The following is a 20,606-nucleotide window of genomic DNA, read 5'->3' on the forward strand; positions in this document are numbered from 1 at the left end:
TGGTTACTTTTAGCCAGACGTTGTGTACCTTTTGGACCAGAAATTGGTCAACATTCAGTTGCACTTCAGTGTGTTTTATTAGTTTTATTACTTTTGTAAATAAGTTTGCATTAATGAAGACTTTACACTCGGCACAACCGCCCCCATGTTTCACAGAAATGTTCACTGAGTGTAGGACTCTACAGCTCCTACATTCTTACAGGTCTACACTTTCCTCATCCACGCCTGAGCATCTTCTTCACCTTCTGCTTTCAGAGTTTCAGCTTTAAAGACCAATAGCAGGAGATTGTTCCCAGAACCAAAGCCACGGAACCAAAGCAACCGAACCAAATCTGCAGAGACTTCAGGGAAAAACAGAGAGGATGAAGCTGGAGAGTGTGGGGGAGATGAGCGAGTGGAGGGAGGTGGACTTCGCTCTCAACTGCACCTACATTGTCCATGACCAGGAAGCAGAGCCTCACTTCAAACTACCGCTGGCCCTGACCTCCATCCCCCGCAACCTCACCCTCAAACACACACCTGACCACCAGGTACACACTTCTTCACCCTCATACAGACACCTGACCACCAGGTACACACTTCTTCACCCTCATACACACACCTGACCACCAGGTACACACTTCTTCACCCTCATACACACACCTGACCACCAGGTACACACTTATTCGCCCTCATACACACACCTGACCACCAGGTACACACTTCTTCACCTTCATACACACACCTGACCACCAGGTACACACTTCTTCACCCTCATACACACACCTGACCACCAGGTACACACTTATTCGCCCTCATACACACACCTGACCACCAGGTACACACTTATTCGCCCTCATACACACACCTGACCACCAGGTACACACTTCTTCACCCTCATACACACACCTGACCACCAGGTACACACTTCTTCACCCTCATACACACACCTGACCACCAGGTACACACTTCTTCACCCTCATACAGACACCTGACCACCAGGTACACACTTATTCGCCCTCATACACACACCTGACCACCAGGTACACACTTCTTCACCCTCATACACACACCTGACCACCAGGTACACACTTATTCGCCCTCATACACACACCTGACCACTAGGTACACACTTCTTCACCTTCATACACACACCTGTCCACCAGGTACACACTTCTTTACTCTCGTACACACACCTGACCACCAGGTACACACTTCTTCACCCTCATACACACACCTGACCACCAGGTACACACTTCTTCACCTTCATACACACACCTGACCACCAGGTACACACTTCTTCACTCTCGTACACACACCTGACCACCAGGTACACACTTCTTTACTCTCGTACACACACCTGACCACCAGGTACACACTTCTTCACTCTCGTACACACACCTGACCACCAGGTACACACTTCTTCACCTTCATTCACACACCTGACCACCAGGTACACACTTCTTCACCCTCATACACACACCTGACCACCAGGTACACACTTCTTCACCCTCAAACACACACCTGACCACCAGGTACACACTTCTTTACTCTCGTACACACACCTGACCACCAGGTACACACTTCTTCACTCTCGTACACACACCTGACCACCAGGTACACACTTCTTCACCTTCATTCACACACCTGACCACCAGGTACACACTTCTTCACCCTCATACACACACCTGACCACCAGGTACACACTTCTTCACCCTCAAACACACACCTGACCACCAGGTACACACTTCTTCACCCCCAAACACACACCTGACCACCAGGTACACACTTCTTCACCCTCAAACACACACCTGACCACCACGTACACACTTCTTCACCCTCAAACACACACCTGACCACCAGGTACCACCCTCATACACACACCTGTCCACCAGGTACACACTTCTTCACCCTTATACATACACCTGTCCACCAGGTACACACTTCTTCACCCTCACACACACACCTGACAACCAGGTACACACTTATTCGCCCTCATACACACACCTGATCACCAGGTACCACCCTCATACACACACCTGTCCACCAGGTACACACTTCTTCACCCGTATACATACACCTGACCACCAGGTACACACTTCTTCACCCTCTTACACACACCTGACCACCAGGTACCACCCTCATACACACACCTGACCACCAGGTACACACTTATTCGCCCTCATACACACACCTGACCACCAGGTACACACTTCTTCACCCTCACACACACACCTGACAACCAGGTACACACTTATTCGCCCTCATACACACACCTGATCACCAGGTACACACTTCTTCACCCTCATACACACACCTGACCACCAGGTACACACTTCTTCACCCTCACACACACATCTGACTACTAGTACCCCCTGTGTGGAGGACAGTAGCGTTACCTGTAAGCAGTGATGCATTTGAGAGTTTTAGGAAGTGACCATGGTAGGAGCGGGATGTTCAGCCCGTTCAACTGGGTCAGAAACACTGCTCAGGACATGGCACCATTCATCCGGAAGCAGCAGGTTCACTGTCCCCTCTTTATCCCACATCCTGACCCAGGGGTAGAGGAGAGAGGAGAGAGCGTGAGGAGCTTTAGCAGAAAGAACCCACTGACCTGACCTGGAGCAATTAGCTGCCGACCAGCTAAACGAGTTAGCATCCGAATCTAGAACACCAGGGAGGGGACGAGAGACAACACAACAACACAGAGAACTACTCTCTCTCTCTCTCTCTCTCTCGCTCGCTCTCTTCCTCCCCCTCGCACCCCCACCCCCACCAAATGTAGTGTGTGTGTGTCAGTAGGTCAGTGTGTGAAGAATTAGAACAGAGAGTCAACAGGTGCCTGTGGTTCATCTAATCCAATCAACTCTTTCTCTCCTACTCTTACACACTCTCTCTCTCCCTCTCTCTCTCTCCCTCTCTCTCTCTGTCTCCCTCTCTCTCTCTCTCTCTCTCTCTCTCGATCAATGAATCAAATTTTACAACTGATATTGCTTTACTGTATTAGTGTCACAACTACAAATGTGAATCAAAAAGCCCCAGATGAGCAACCATGAGGTGACAGTAGTGAGGAAAAATGCCCTCAGATCTTGCGGGGGAATCCTTGGGAGGACCCATGACTTAGAAGTGGACCCAACCTCCTCTGATCTAACTACTAGTTGGGGGGGAGATGACTGTTGTGGTTGGCGGCAGACGTTTAATTTGTCGGTAAGTTTTTATTCAGTTAGAATTACCACCGAAACATTCTGTCTGTGTTTACTTTCACGCAGTTAGCACTCTGCAGTTAGTCAGTTAGTCAGTTCACGCAGTTAGTCAGTTCCATCTCCAGCTAAAATACGTCAACACGACCCACCTGTGGAGCAGGAGTAGAGCAATACTCTCATCTCAGTTCATGGTTTTCAACGTTTGGAGGTCTATTCATTGTCTGAAAACCATCTTCTAAAACTGAAGAGCATTTCAGAAACCAGTTCGTCCTTTCTGCATTTAGTAGAACATTTCTGTGAGAACTTGATGGCATTCACCCCCCTTAGAAATGACTAATATTTATATTAATATCATCTCACAATAAATCCAAGCCCCATCACTTCAGAGAACACAGTTCCAGTGGTCCACAGGCTTTTACTGGGAGGCCTCAGAGTCCTCTACCTGACCCTTGGTATTGAGCATGGTGAGGCTCATATGCAGCTGCTCCAGAGCACGCTTCGGTATTGCTGGCCGAATGGTTTCTTTGCTGGGCCTGTTTCACACACATTCATCACTCTTTCACTCTTTACTGTGGTTTTCTGATCTTCCTTCCTCCTCCACTCTCTCTCTCTCTGATCTTCCTTCCTTCTCTCTCTCTCTCTCTCGCTCTCTCGCTCTCTCTCTTCATGCATGGGCAGATATATATTCTTTATCTGTGACTCTCTCTTTCTCTGTTCTTTTTTGGTCTGCTGTGCAGAAAGGTGTGAACATGTGGTCTTCATTATCATATATACACACACGCAGAGCCACACACACACGCACAGCCACACACACACACACACACAGCCACACACACTCAGTACACAGGATGTTTTATTAAGGGCAAATAAAACAAACTTCTCACACTTTCACCAGACGAGCTCGGCCCGACTGAGACGTCTTTAATATCTCGTCTGTCTCCATTTCAGACGCTTCTCTGAAACGCTGACATTTATTGGACGTTTTACACTCCACTAAAGTCATTAAAGAACCCTGAGGCCCCTTCTCTCTGAGATTTAATCTTAAACTCTTCAGAGAAACACTTCAGAGATAGGGGACTCCTGACGCATCAGAAATGTCCACCTGGTTCAGGAGGTTGTTTGCGTAGGATGTGAACAGTTCGGCTAGTGACAGGATTAAGTTCGCTGTCCTGCTTCGTTGGTTTTAAACCAGAGACTTTAGGACTTTGAGAAGATAACACAGCCGTCCCTCTGTATCTGAGTGGGACTGATATCAGACACCAAAGTCTGCAGATGCTGAAGTTGCTTAGTGATTGTGTATAATCTCTACTCATCCTTCGTCTGACCATCTTTAACACCCTGGACATGCTGTGAATAGTTGTTGATGCTTTAGGGACTAATGGCCAGAACAAGTAGTCCAGACATGCTCAGCGCAGACGCAGCCATCGGAGCCGGACCACACAACACACGCCCACCAACAAACAAACAAAAAAACAAGAAATAGGCCGATCGCAGGCGGACAACACAGCACACGCTCAGCAAACGAACGAACACTGGACCACACAGCACATGCCCAAATACCCGGAGTTATAGGTTGTAAGATAGGAACACACCCTGGAGGGGGCGCCAGTCCTTCACAGGTCAACACACACTCACACATTCACACCTACATCTGCCAACATGTTTTTGGAGCGCGGGAGGAAACCAGAGCACCCGGAGGACACCCATGCAGACACAGGGAGAACACACCACACTCCTCACAGACAGTCACCCGGAGGAAACCCATGCAGACACAGGGAGAACACATCACACACCTCACAGACAGTCACCCGGAGGAAACCCACGCAGACACAGAGAGAACACACCACACTCCTCACAGACAGTCACCCGGAGGAAACCTACGCAGACACAGAGAGAACACACCACACTCCTCACAGACAGTCACCTGGAGGAAACCCACGCAGACACAGAGAGAACACACCACACTCCTCACAGACAGTCACCCGGAGCGGGACTCGAACCCCCAACCTCTAGGTCCCTTGAGCTGTGTGACTGCGACACCTACCTGCTGCGCCATCGTGCTGACAATAAACAAACAAACAAACGAAAAACAGTAAATGGGCTCATCGCAGCCAGACAGCACAGCACATGCCCAACAAACCAACAAACCCATCGTATCAGAACCACACAGCACACACACAACAGCAGAGGGCGCTACATATCACTTCGTTCATGTGGATGCAATACAGCACTTGTCGAATTTAAGCTGCAGGTGTGTGTTTGTGTGTGTGTGTGTTTGTGTGTGTGTGTATGTATGTATGTGTGTGTGAGAAATATGTACGTTTTGTTCAGTAACATTAAGAAACACCATGTTGGTGGGCGGAGCCTAGATGAGCCAATTCTTTTCCCACACTGAAATCTGTTGCGTAAATTTTTAACCACTTACAAAATTCAGTGCCAGGAAAAGGTCAGCTGTGCTTCCTCAACTCTGCTCTCAGTCAGTGTGTGTGTGTGTGTGTGTGTGTGCCTGTCTGTCTGTGTCTGTCAGCAGGTGTGTGTTTTTTTTTTCAAAGCTGTTTCAGATGTTTTAAAATTTCCAAAGAAATGCCCCTTGTGATTCAAAACACAAGACATCACCTTCTCTTAACCTCTTCAGGTTTGAGGGAGGGTGTAGCGGCCACTGGGACTCCTCAGAACCTCCAGAAATGGGCTGTGGAACTGTGTTCTCTGAGTTCTGATCCAGAACTAATCACCAACACCAGCCCCTGACCCTCACTGATGTTTCTGTGACTGGGTGTAATCAAATCTGCACAGCAATGTTCACACAGCTAGCGTAAACCCTCCCTGCCCAGACGAGCAGTGACTGTTCCCGCAGTGAAGAGGAACACAACTCCTGATTAATGCCCCTCAGCTTGGGAGGAGGAGGTGTATATATTTATAAGTGCCACAGGAAGTAGGTTAAGCCTCAATGATCAACTTTCGTTTGCGTGACGCTTGGCCCACGGTTTCCTCCCCAGACAACAAGTGTGTGTGTGTGTGTGTTTGTGTGTGTGTGTTTGTGTGTGTGTGTATTTAATGTGTCTTGTTATAAAGTGACCCACATACACAAAATCCTGTATTTGTTAATTGTGGGGACTTTTCATTGCATATCTTTAAAAGTAATGGGTTGCATTGTGGGGACCTCCTGGTGTTCCCTACAAAGGAAAACAATCTCCAATATATTAGTTTGTAAACAGGTTGCACACACACACACACACACACACACACACACACATGCACAATCCACCCGTTAATCCACAGCATTGTAAAACACTGACCAATTAGTCACGCAACACAAATGAAACACAATCCTGCTGTCACTTCTGCTCTCATCCCTTGCTCCATTCTCCTCCCCTTCTTCCCCACTCTCTCTTTCTCTTTTGTTTCTTTGCTCCTTCTTCTCTGCCTCTCTTTTCCCTGATTGCCTCAGCAGTACTCTCTCTCTCTCTCTCTCTCTCTCTCTCCCTCTCTCTCTCCCTCTCTCTCTCTCTCTCTCCCTCTCTCTCCCTCTCTCTCTCTCTCTCTCTCTCTCTCTCCCTCCCTCTCCCTCTCTCTCTCTCTCTCTCTCTCTCTCTCTCTCTCTCTCTTTAATCTTGTAGCTGCTGTGTGTGTGTGTGTGTGTGTGTGTTGACTCTGAGGCAGTGGGTCAGTGGAACAGGACGAAGGCAGTAGGGACTTAAGTTTGACATCATTAGCTTTAAGTGGGTCACCTCAGAGTGACTCGAGTGTGTGGACAGCTCGGTTCCGGATGAGCTTGTGACGGACCTGCTCTCACACAGGGAGCTCAGTATGGGAAGCATGTCCAGAGCAGGGGCTGTATTTAAACTGATTAATGGATAGATCTCTGCTCCCCGTGTCCGGACCTCTAATAAAGGTCTTCAGGTCAGACGTTTCAAGGCGGTCCTCTCCGCTGCGTGCTGTGAGCTGACTGACTGGTGCATGGGTTGATTGATTGATTGATTGCCTGATTGATCTGTGTGTGCAGGTGATCGGTGTGTTCAGTAAAGAGTACATCCCCCTGGGCACGCGTTTTGGACCCCTGCGTGGAGTCATCTACACCAAAGACAATGTGCCCCCCCAGGCCAACAGGAAGTACTTCTGGAGAGTGAGTTCACACACACACACACACACACACACACACACACACACACACACACTCACACACACACACACACACACACACACACACAAAGAAGAAGAAGAAAAGAGATGCAGTGAAACATGTTCAGAGAAACTTTCCTTGGAACTCCACAAGTTTGTACACACACATACACACACACACACACACACACACACACACACCCCTGACTTCAAAGCTCAAGAATATGCACTGCATGCGAGGAAGAGAATGAGGGAGATTACCTGGAAAATACAGAAGAAGAGCATTGAAAAGATCTTATCCTCCACACACACACACACACACATTACTACCACCAACACCACAACAGTGAAACATAAATGTCATGTAAGGAAGAGAGGGGGGGGGGTTGATTTTTGCTGAATCATTTCAGAGGATCAAGCTTCACAGCACCACCCTGATTCCCAGTGTAAACATAAACAACAACAACTGTTTACAAACAACTCCAAACAACGAGACAGACAGAGAGAGGGGGACACAGAGGGAGAGAATGAGAGACAGATACAGAGTGAGAGACAGATGTGAGAGACAGATACAGAGTGAGAGACAGATGTGAGAGACAGATACAGAGTGAGAGACAGATGTGAGAGACAGATACAGAGTGAGAGACAGATGTGAGAGACAGATACAGAGTGAGAGACAGATACAGAGTGAGAGACAGATGTGAGAGACAGATACAGAGTGAGAGACAGACGTGAGAGACAGATACAGAGTGAGAGACAGATGTGAGACAGATACAGAGCGAGAGACAGATGTGAGAGACAGATACAGAGTGAGAGACAGATGTGAGACAGATACAGAGCGAGAGACAGATACAGAGTGAAAGACAGACGTGAGAGACAGATACAGAGTGAGAGACAGATACAGAGTGAGAGACAGACGTGCGAGACAGATACAGAGTGAGAGACAGATGTGAGACAGATACAGAGCGCGAGACAGATGTGAGACAGATACAGAGTGAGAGACAGACGTGAGAGACAGATACAGAGCAAGAAACAGATGTGAGACAGATACAGAGCGAGAGACAGATGTGAGACAGATACAGAGTGAGAGACAGATGTGAGAGACAGATGTGAGAGACAGATACAGAGTGAGAGACAGATGTGAGAGACAGATGTGAGAGACAGATGTGAGAGACAGATGTGAGAGACAGATACAGAGTGAGAGACAGATGTGAGACAGATACAGAGCGAGAGACAGACGTGAGAGACAGATACAGAGCGAGAGACAGATGTGAGAGACAGATACAGAGAGAGAGACAGATGTGAGAGACAGATGTGAGAGACAGATACAGAGTGAGAGACAGATGTGAGACAGATACAGAGTGAGAGACAGATGTGAGACAGATACAGAGTGAGAGACAGATGTGAGAGACAGATGTGAGAGACAGATACAGAGTGAGAGACAGATGTGAGAGACAGATACAGAGTGAGAGACACGTGAGACAGATACAGAGCGAGAGACAGACGAGAGAGAAACTTGTGCAGTCACCACAGTGATATTTAATAAATGTCCCGTCTGAAATGAAAGTGTCGAGTCTGTTCCTGCAGCGAAGAGAGGAACACACTCCTGATTAATGCTTCTCAGATCAGAGGGACACTGGAGGAGCAGCTGTCCACAAACATCTGGCCGTAGAGTTTGAAGATGATTAAGTTATTAATGAACTATCCAGGCTTTAAAGAGTTAAACGCGGTACACAGTGATTATGCAGTAATTACTAAGTAACAACTTAACAGTTTATTTACACACACAGAAACACACACTCACACCCACATACTAAAACACACACTCACATGCTCTCACTCACACACACACACACACACACACACCGTGGGTTTCCCACAGGTTTCTCCGGGGCTCTTCCTGTAAAACTGTAGTCAACTTCCTGCTGAGTTACTGGTCTCCTATGGAGGGAGAGAGAGAGAGAGAGAGAGAGAGAGAGAGAGGGAGGGAAAGAGAAAGAGAAAGAGAGAGAGAGAGTTTCTCCTCCTCTCTTACATCTCTCTCTCCCTCTCGTCTTGTCCTCTGGTGTTTTTATTGAGTTATAAATTACTCATCACGGGGAGTGTGTCTGTAAAAGCCTCCACGCGCTCAGACACGCCCCCTCTTGGCTCACCAAACCCCAGAGGCCTTTAAAAGGTGTGAGCGGTGATTTACACACCACTGACACAAACAGAAACTCTCTCATTCGCTCTCGCGCTGGCTCACTCACTCACTCAAGGGTTTAACTCAGATCAGAGTGCAGCGGGCGATCGAGCCGTACATGGCCGAGGTAAATTCTTTCGCTTTTACCGCTCCGCTGGCAGCGTGGGGACTTTTATTTTGTTGGGTTTTGGAGTTATTGATGGTGTTGATTATTGATTACATTGCTGATGTTGGGGATATTGATGTTAAACTGATTTGAAAGTCTTTAAACTATTGATGGTGTTAGGGCTTGGCTGATTTACAGTATATTACTGATGATACTGATGATACTGAATTTTAAAAATGTGTTATAACAATGCTAAGTGTGTAATAAGCATGTAACAACAGCGTGTAATATGGTATTTGAAATGAAACGCGTTTCTGAAGGGTCCGATGTGCTGAAAGTCTGACCGTCTTGCTGCAGATTTACTCTGGTGGTCAGCTGCACCACTTTATCGATGGCTACGACGTCCAGCGCAGTAACTGGATGCGGTTCGTGAATCCGGCCGGGTCCCCGGCCGAGCAGAACCTCGTGGCCTGTCAGAACGGACTGGATATTTACTTCTACACCCTCCGAGCCGTGGAACCAGACCAGGAGCTGCTGGTGTGGTACAGTCCAGAGTTCTCCCAGAGACTCAGCGGACACACTCACAGTGAGTAGGCTCCACTTTCTATAACACCTGCATATACACATGTATAATCAACAGCCAACATCAACAATGACACTGAACAGCAATAATATTAAAACCACCTCCTCGTTTGTACACTCACTCTGTGGTTCTAAAGTCCACGGGTTGCTCTGCACACTTTGTTTGCCCTCTTTAACCCTGCTCTTCGATGCTCAGTGCCTCAACAGGGCCACCACAGAGCGAGTAGGATTTGGGCGGTGGATCGTTCTCAGGCAGCAATGACACTGACGTGGTGGTGGTGGTGGTGGTGTGTTAGTTGGCAGCAGATGAGCTACTTTACCTCTACAAGGTGGCCCAGTGAAGTTAGAGTGTCTAATAATGTGGACAGTGAGTGGGAGCACACTCCAGTGTTTATAGGACGTTACTGAATGTCTGCGCTTGTCCTTTCTTCCCGTCTTCGATTCATATTACTCACTGTTTCCTGCTTCAGATCTCAGTCATTCTATAGCCACTTCAGCTGAGCGTGTTTAGTATCGTGCCTGTGTGTGTGTGTGTGTGTGTGTGTGTGGGTGGGTGGGGATGGTTATGTCACCACACCGGTGAATACACTTCTGGTGATATATCTTTGTCTCTCTGCCTCTGTCTCTAACTCTCTGTGATGGAAAGAAAGCTGAGATTGTTGGTGTTTTGTCTTGTCATTAGGTTCCGTGTGTGTGTGTGTGTGTGTGTGTGTGTGCATGTATGACATGGCTGTTTGAGACAGAGTCAGATTTCAGTGACTCTTATTATTTTACCTGCTCAAAGCTGTGGGCGTGTCCAATCGCAGTATGATTGACAGTGCTATTGCCGCGGAAACATAGACAGCTAGTGGTATCACAGCTGGGGAACATGAGAGAGAAAGATGTGGGGTTTGGTGGTTTAGTTGTTTGGAGGGTCTCTCTCTCTCTCTCTCTCTCTCTCTCTGTTAAATGTGGAACGTCCTGCAGCAGGAAGCAGTTAGTGGTGAATCCTGCAACTTTCCTCAAAGTCTTTTCCTCCGAGAACTGTGATGTCACACGGCCCTAATTTCCTGAAACGCGCTCCACCGAAAAAGAGAAAAGGAAACAGAAAAACAAGAAGCCACCAGAGGCTCGCCCTCAGCAGACACGCTCACGTTTAACTCTTCACTTGCTGGTCTCTTTGTGTTGTGTTGTTTACGGTCAGTCACCTGAAAAGCGGTCAGACGCTTGGGAAAGTCAGAGGGAGTTTCGGTGTCTGTACGGAGGGGATGTTGTAGAGAGTGTTGTCCCTTATGTGGCATCAGCTGTGAAGGCTACAGAATAAAGGCAGACTGGGCTTTGGGAAGAACCCGGGAAACGGGGAGGTTCAGAGACGTCCAACATCACTTCCCGCCAATCTGCAGAAGTCCAACAGAATTCCAAACAGCATCCTGTTAGCTGCTGATCTGAGGAATAAATCCCCAGCTCTGACTGGGTGTCAGAAGCTGACACTAACAATGGGTGTGTGTGTGTGTGTGTGTGAGAGAGAGAGAGAGAGAGAGAGAGAGAGAGAGTGTGTTTCAGGGATTAAGAGAGTTAGGAGTGTGTAAGGGTGCGTAACTGTGTGTGAGGTGTGTGTGTGTGTGTGAATGTGCATGCGAGTATGTATCAGTGTGTATGTGAGAGTGAGTGTATTAGGATGTGTGTGCATGAGAGTGTGTATCGGTGTTTGATAGAGTTAGGAGTGCGTTATTGTGTGTAAGTGTGTGTGTGTGTGTGTGTGTGTGTGTGTGTGTGTGTGTGTGAGAGAGAGAGAGAGAGAGAGTGTGTGTGTCTCAGGGTTGGAGAGAGTTAGGAGTGTGTAAGGGTGTGTAAGTGTGTGTGTATATGTGTGTGTGTGTGTGTGTGTGTGAGAGAGAGAGAGAGAGAGAGAGCTTCAGGTTTTAAGAGAGTTAGGAGTGTGTAAGGGTGCATAACTGTGTGTGAGGTGTGTGTGAGTGTGAGTGTGTATCAGTGTGTATGTGAGAGTGAGTGTATTAAGGTGTGTGTGCATAAGAGTGTGTATAGAGTGTTTGATAGAGTTAGGAGTGTGTAAGGGTGCATAACTGTGTGTGAGGTGTGTGTGTGTGTGTGTGTGTGTGTGTGAGAGAGAGAGAGTGTGTGTGTGTGTGTGTGTGTGTGTGATCGTGAGTGTGTGTGTGTGAGAGTGTGTGGCGGATGATTTCTCAGTAGTTTTGAGGAACTGCAGTGGACCGCAGGGGATTGAGGTGTTGGTGTAATGTGCTTCCTGTCGCTTTGAAGCTGAGGCTGGGCTCTGGTTGCAGCCCCCCGCTCCGGCAGCTCCCCTCTCAACCCTCCTTACTCTTCAGGGAGGATTTACCATAGATTTTAGATCACTTCGGTGAGGACTGGATGGCATTCAGCCTCAGAAACCTCAGTGAGGTCAGGTGCTGGTGCTGGTGATTAGTTGTGGATCCCAGTCACCACCCCAACTCCATCCCAGAGGAGCTCTGTCACTCCAGAGAACACGGTTCCACCGTAGTGTGTGTTCTAGATGTTCTGAGAAGTTCTGCTGACCACAGCGCCCTCACGCAGGACATTTACTGGAGACTGTGCTGTGGAAGGTGGAGATGAGTGATGGAGGAGTTTTTGTTGCTGTGGTTTACAACATCTGTGGCCTCTGTGACTCAGCAGAGTTTCTGAGTGGGAAGTGTAACTGCCGCTCACACACACACACACACACACACCCACACCCACAATCTCTCTCTCTCTCTCTCTCTCTATGATACACACAAACACACACACTCTCTCTGTCTCTATCTCTCTCTGATACATACATACACTCTCTCTCTCTCTCTCTCTCTCTGTCTCTCTGTGTGTGATACACACACACACACATACACATACACGCACACCTCATTTACATTCACACACACACACCTCATGAACTCCCACACACACACACACTGATTCAGGTGCTGTGTGATAGCTGTAGTGATGTGTTTGTCAGATGGAAACCGGCACGTATCTCCAGGCTGTCAAAAGAAAACTGAAACATGCGTTTACCATAAGCGGCGCCTCACGGGGGAGAGGGAGGGCCGTGAGTGGGAGGGGGAGGGCTGTGAGTTGGTGTGAGATGCTCTCAGTGTTTTAGGCAGCGTTTACAAAAAATAAGTAAATATCAAACCACAGAAGGCCTTTGTTTAAGCATCATTACGTCATCATTACACCATCGTTACGGTATGAATCTGTCTGACTGTAACTACAGTAAAGGGATTTTACTCCACTGTCAATCTGTCTGACTCTTTCTGAAATGGAAGGATTTTTTCTGGTATGAATGTGTCCACAATAGAGGCATTTTACTCCAGTGTCGATCTGTATTTCGACTGTATGTGATACATCGATTATAATAATAATTATAATAATGAGATACTAAGTGGGATACAAATTCGTATTAAAGAGATACTACGCCATAATCATGGGATACTAAGTCATAAAAAAGAGATACTAAGTCATAATAAAGAGATTCTAAGTCATAATAAAGAGATACTAAGTCATAATAAAGAGATACTAAGTCATAATAAAGAGATTCTAAGTCATAATTATGAGATACTAAGTCATAATAAAGAGATACTAAGTCATAATAAAGATATTCTAAATCATAATAAAGAGATACTAAGTCATAATAAAGAGAAACTAAGTCATAATAAAGATATTCTAAATCATAATAAAGAGATACTAAGTCATAATAAAGAGATTCTAAGTCATAATAAAGAGATACTAAGTCGTAATAAAGAGATACTAAGTCATAATAAAGAGATTCTAAGTCATAATAAAGAGATTCTAAGTCATAATAAAGAGATTCTAAGTCATAATAAAGAGATACTAAGTCATAATTATGAGATACTAAGTCATAATAAAGAGATACTAAGTCATAATAAAGAGATTCTAAGTCATAATAAAGAGATACTAAGTCATAATTATGAGATACTAAGTCATAATAAAGAGATACTAAGTCATAATAAAGAGATTCTAAGTCATAATAAAGAGATTCTAAGTCATAATAAAGAGATACTAAGTCATAATAAAGAGATTCTAAGTCATAATAAAGAGATTCTAAGTCATAATTATGAGATACTAAGTCATAATAAAGAGATACTAAGTCATAATAAAGAGATTCTAAGTCATAATAAAGAGATACTAAGTCATAATTATGAGATACTAAGTCATAATAAAGAGATACTAAGTCATAATAAAGAGATACTAAGTCATAATAAAGAGATTCTAAGTCATAATAAAGAGATTCTAAGTCATAATAAAGAGATTCTAAGTCATAATTATGAGATACTAAGTCATAATAAAGATATTCTAAATCATAATAAAGAGATACTAAGTCATAATAAAGAGATTCTAAGTCATAATAAAGAGATTCTAAGTCATAATTATGAGATACTAAGTCATAATAAAGAGATACTAAGTCATAATAAAGAGATTCTAAGTCATAATAAAGAGATTCTAAGTCATAATTATGAGATACTAAGTCATAATAAAGAGATACTAAGTCATAATAAAGAGATTCTAAGTCATAATAAAGAGATACTAAGTCATAATTATGAGATACTAAGTCATAATAAAGAGATACTAAGTCATAATAATGGGAAACTTAGTCATAATTATGAGGTACTGAGAGGGATTTTATTCCAGTTTGAATCTGCCGTGTCTGAGCATGATAGCTGTGGTCTGAATGGCCTGCGGTGATTGGCTGAGAGTGCAGCGTGCTCAGTAATTTTTTTGTTTTGTGTTGTTATTTGTTTTGTTCGATGTATTAATCCGGGATAACTGGATTCTTTAACCTGTGCTAAGTCCCTTATGGATTACAACACAGAAGCTCCTCTGCTAATGCTAATCCAGTTTCAGCAGCACATAACCCCCTGCCTAACCGGTTAAGGATGCTGAAAACAGTCATTATTTTGTAGCATCTCACAGCACTAAAGCCATAGCAACCACATCTCTTAGAACTTTTATTTTGTAGCAAAATCTGATCAGTCCTATGTCTTTCCTTTGTAGAGCCTCTAGGAGGTGATGTGATGGAAGCTGATCTCCAGAAGACCTTCGTCCCTCAGTGGAGCTGCTGTCCCAGACAGGTGCCCAGTCCTCACCGGCCCCGGAGCCGAGACCAGGCCAAGAAAGAGGAGAAAGAGGGAAAGGAGGAGGTAGAGGAGAAGGTGGATGTGGAAGCCATTGAAAGGGACACACCTCCGGACACACCTGAGCAGAACGTGATGGACTTCAGTAAGAAAATCCAGCCCCTGATCCCTCCAGAGAAATCCTCCCACCATTCCCAGAGTCCGCAAGGTTTCGAAGTTCCTTCAGATGTCCCTCTCCACCTCCAAGGTCTTTACGGCTACAGAGAGAGCCCCGTCGTTAACCCCTGTTTTACCCTCAGACATTTACCCCCATACCAGCTCATACCTCCATACCACCCCCACTACCCCCGCCTCCTCATGCCACCTTACTCCCCGCATTTCCCTCCAGTGATGCCCCCAAGAGCACCCCTCCGCTACAGCAGCTTTCTGCCCAACGACCCTCTGCCCCTTCCTCCAAGTCTTCCTGCTTATTTCACCCCAAATCTTCACAGTGGTCTCAAAGAGAGACCCCCCAACACCTCCCCGCCGCAGGGTGCCCCAGCTAGCCCCGAACTCTCACCTCAGTCCAAACTGTCCTCCTGTGACGAGGCCATCAATCTCAGCCTTGGCTCAGATCCCCGCATTAGCCCATCGTCATCTTCATCCTCTTCCTCCTCCAACTTAAACTCTCGGCACGGCCCTGGGTACAAGTCCCTTCCATACCCCCTCCAAAAACAGAACGGGAAAATTAAGTACGAGTGCAACGTCTGCTTCAAAACCTTCGGGCAGCTGTCCAACCTCAAGGTGAGACAGGGTCAAAACAGTTAGGCCCGAATTAATCTTCATATATATATATAAAACATCATATACCATGACTTTACCTATAAATCACCTGTAAACACCTGGTCAATAACAATCTCTGAACAGTGTTATTTTTGGCTGCTGGTTTTGATTTATGTTTAATTTTATTCATGGGACAAACATGCATTTTTGGTCTCATTTTGGTAATTTAATTATTGTTCATAATTTTATGAAAACAAAAAACATTTTAGTGTAGTTTTAATCCATTACATTAAAACAAATACCTAATTTTTGTAATGAATTTTGAAAGATTTGACTATTTTAGAGGTGTAATTCATTACTAGTTTTTAGCAGCAGTACGTTATTAATTGCTATGTTATCAAGTTCACATTATGGTCAAATTATGGAAGTATTTTTTTTCCACTATACGTTAAGTGTTTTTTTAAGATAGCTAACGGTTTAAGTTCAGTTTGCGCTGAATCGACTCCAAGAAGTCCATGAACCATTGACCAACAGTTGATACGACTCCCAGACACAGGAATCACAGAAATGATTCATTAGGAATCGATCCCTCTTCCTCAGGCAGCTCTCATTGCCATGGCAACAGCAAACAGAGGACGTTTTTATTTTCTTTGCTATTTTCTGTTTACAAATCGGAAAATAACTGGTCAATTATCATATTTCACGTCTTCAAACTATAATTTTTATTGTGACCCCTGTGGTCATGTATTTACAAGGTTATGGAGGTCATGAAGTTAGGAGTCAGAGAACCTCAGGAGTTCAGGACTCGAGGCACACGTTTCTGACTGTGTTTCAATCTCCTCTTTACTTTCAGGTTCATCTGAGGGTTCACAACGGAGAAAGACCATTCCAGTGTCCACTGTGTAAGAAGAGCTTCACTCAGCTCGCTCACCTTCAGAAACACCACCTCGTCCACACGGGAGAGAAGCCTCACGAGTGTCAGGTACGAGGGTGTCTACAGTTCAGGTCTACACACACTGCCACATTCACACTCGGTGAAACTCAGGGAGTTTCTGCAACGCCTGTGGTCAGCAAATAAGGCCCAGGACGGATGAGCTGGTTTATTATTTTTACTGTTGGTGATAAAACACACAACAATGTTTACTCATCTGTACCTGCATTTGTTAATCTGTGGGGACTTTCACCTGTTAAAGCAGGCCTCGCCTTTGCTGCTGATTAACTATGAATAAAGAGGGCGTTCCCACTTCTTTTTGCTTCTGAGCCGTGACGCACGATTCTCTCAGATGAAAGAGGAACTGAATTATTCACAGGACACCAAAACATACCTGCATTCCTAAAGGAGTGCCAACAGGTTCAATGTGAAGCCTAGGATGATCACTCAACCGAGAAGAGCTTGGGCTGCATCCCAAATAGTGCCATATTCACTACCTAGTGCCAATGCAGAGAAGTAATTCAGGCAGACAGTCATAATAAAACATTATCCTCCAACAGTTTTCCATTAGATCCTATGATGAAAATGCTACTATGGCTAACAGAGAATTACATTAACGGTAAACCTATGCCCTATTTCTCAGGTCTGTCACAAGCGCTTCAGCAGCAGCAGCAACCTGAAGACCCACCAGCGCCTCCACTCGGGGGAGAAGCCCTACGAGTGCAAGCAGTGTGACGTGAAGTTCACACAGTACGTCCACCTGAAGCTGCACCGCCGCATGCACGACTCCCGGGACCAGCAGGAGGCGCTGCAGCACTGGCTGAAGGATCAGTCGACCCAGAACCAGCTGTTTAAGACCAGGGGTCAGCAGGACAGAGCCAGCGTTCTGCACTTCTGCTTCCCGCCACGGCCCTCCGTCAAAGACGAGGAGGAGTAGGACTTAAAACTGGCTTCCTAGAACCAAGGTTCTCCACCCTGGACTTGGACTGGTTGTAGTGCAGACCCTGTCACAACCAACCTTGAGGTTTTTGGGAGTTGGGACACGAAAGAAACACTGGAACGTCAGGACTGGCGCAGGGGACCTGCTCTAGATCTTTCGGAGGACTTTCTACACCCTTTAAATATCCTTCCAAAGATAGGTAGCAGCTCAGTCAGAGCAGAGTGTAGCTGACACCAAAAACACAGCCCTCTCTGAAGGTGGAGGAAGGGGAGACGCAGAGAGGATGGGACCAGCAGCAGCACCAAAAAATAAATAAATAAACAACAGCTTTTCCAAAGAGTTGTGGGTAACACTTGATCCCGAGGGTCCTCTGTGGAACTCTCGGCAGAGCTTCAGGGACTGGTCAGCGATTGGTCAAGAACAGGTCAGGAGCACCTCAGTGAAGCATCTGAACGCACTGACACCAGGGTCCTAAAGATCTCAGACATTAAGGAGACACCATGTTCCAACTGTTCCACCTTCATGGCCCTCCACATTAAGGCTCTGAAGTCATTAGCGGTCTCCTGGTCGTCTCCTGAACGTCTTCAGATGCCTCACTGATCTGTTCCTGAGAGTGTGTTCAGTGTTTATTCTGTCTGAGAAGGACCCCTCAGCATGGGAGGGTCTCGAGGAGAACCCGACCTCCTACTGTTCCAGGAGCGGGAACCGTGTTCCTCTGTTGATCCTGACTGTGATTAATGTGTGTTCTGTGTATTAATTTATTCCGTGATTTTTGTTCTTTAGTGAAGTGTGTATTGATAGATGTGTTACTGTTTGTGTTCTTGTTTTTGTTATTCTTTTGAATCTCAGGAATAGGAATTCCAGGGTTGTTTTTTTTGTTGTTTTTTGAGAGTAAAGGTGTGTTTACGTATTTAAGGTGGAATATCAGGGACGTGTCACTTTGGACACTGTGTTTGACCGCATGGCTCTGGAGCGTTAGGTATTAATATGAACACTGGAACATTTGTTTAATGTTTGTAACGATAGCTCAGAAGCCTCTGTTTAAGCACAGTTTATTCCATATATCTGTGAGTGTGTGTGTGTGTGTTAGCTCTGTGTCGTCTGGATACTCCTGGCACGTTGTTGAGCACCAGATCAATGAAGGCCTGCTTCTTCTCAGGGTGAATCTCGGCTGGTTTCTGACGGATCTTGGTGAGACGCGACGCTAGTGACGCCGAGTTTTGTTGGACGTTCCAAAGCTTGGTTTGTAATTTATTGAGGGTCAGCTGCGGGCCTCGTGACGCAGCGAGGATGGGTTTCTATGAATTCTGTGTACAGTTTGTTTACTTGTTTATTTTTAACTCAGTGTAAAAGATGCTGTTTATATCTCAGAGAATATTTTCATTACTTTTATAACGTAGCACATTAAATTTATTCTTTATCAAACTGCACCGTGTCACGTCTTTGAAATCCAGCACCACCTTAAGATCATAAGACCACCTTAAAAGAAAAAGGTTTCCTCAGGTGCTGAAGCCAGCACAGGTCAGGTTCTAATGCCGGAACATTGCTGTGAGATCCATCACTCCAGAGAACGCAGTTCCACCGTTCCACAGCACAGCCCTTGGGGATTTTACACCCCTGTGGTTCATGTGCAGCTGCTCCAGAGTGCCTCTTTTGTGACGGTCCATATGGTCCGAACCTGGGCTCACTGGGGACATGGGATCCGGGGGCGGGGTTTGGAGGGGGTGGTCCTAGTGGGCTGTATTGTATAAATGTGGGCAGACCAGTGCCTCTCAGTGTATGGGTTGTGTCCAGCTCAGACGGACCCTGTGTTTTATCCTGGTTCTGTCACTGACCCTGACCCCTGAGTACAAAACCGTAATTACATCACAACCACAGCACATACCACTGAGCTCAGATGCTGATGTTGGACCACTGCAGTGAGGATTTGATGGCATTCAGCCCCATAATGTTGGATGGCATGTTCTGGATCACAAACACCACTCTAACTCATACCAGAGGAACTGGGTAATGTTCTACAGTGATGCAAACTGATGGTAAACTGTGTGTCTGTGTGCCTCAAGGTGTCAGCCATCGAAAGTGTGTGTGAGACAGAGAGAGGGAGCGAGAGCGAGAGAGAGAGTGACAGTAAATGATGGAGGGAGAAGTTACAGTAAGAAATGGCTCATATTTGCGTTGTGACGGAGGGAGGAGCTGCACTTATCTGTTTCCTCTCCACACGTCCTCCTCCTACACACACACACACCTCTATAAACCCCCACACATAGGGAGAGCCCCACCGCAGCCTGAAAACCTCACACACACACACACTAAACTGAGAACACACTCCTGACTGGATGCTGTAAATCGCTAAAAATAGACAATAGCTCTTTATTATTTTGTATATTCAGTTCAGTTCTGTGGTGTGCTCTTATTAATGGTTGCTCTTATTTAATTTGGGTTTGTACACATCAAACACATTAACATATTCATAACCATCAATTATAGCACAGTTACTTCCGACCCGACAAAGCGGCTGAGAGATGTTTTTACATGATAATGGCGCTCTGATAAAATCATTTTAACTATTACTCAGCCACACACACACACACATAACCCAACAATCACACCAACATTTACCAGATATTGTGGGGGCGGTTGTGGGGGGGTGTACCTAGCTCTTTTTTCCACCACATTACACCTGATTCTGTTCCCGTA

General features: G+C 45.9%; 1 protein-coding gene across 2 annotated transcripts; it reads left to right on the plus strand.

Annotated features, from left to right (window-relative positions):
• The first annotated feature begins 362 nt into the window (after positions 1 to 362).
• Positions 363 to 19,292, plus strand: prdm1b (PR domain containing 1b, with ZNF domain). Of its 2 annotated transcripts, XM_066642737.1 has the most exons (6): positions 363 to 530; positions 7,186 to 7,305; positions 9,947 to 10,175; positions 15,197 to 16,059; positions 16,892 to 17,020; positions 17,613 to 19,292. In XM_066642737.1, exons 1-6 carry the CDS (start codon positions 363 to 365, stop codon positions 17,904 to 17,906), a joined length of 1,803 nt encoding a protein of 600 aa, XP_066498834.1. In that variant the 3' UTR covers positions 17,907 to 19,292. The 2 variants fall into 2 exon arrangements, with proteins under 2 accessions (XP_066498834.1, XP_066498835.1); XM_066642738.1 differs by lacking the exons at positions 363 to 530; positions 7,186 to 7,305 and adding an exon at positions 9,515 to 9,610.
• The last annotated feature ends 1,314 nt before the right edge of the window (positions 19,293 to 20,606 follow it).

This window comes from Hoplias malabaricus, chromosome 13 (genome assembly GCF_029633855.1).
Source record: "Hoplias malabaricus isolate fHopMal1 chromosome 13, fHopMal1.hap1, whole genome shotgun sequence".
NCBI lineage: Eukaryota > Metazoa > Chordata > Actinopteri > Characiformes > Erythrinidae > Hoplias > Hoplias malabaricus.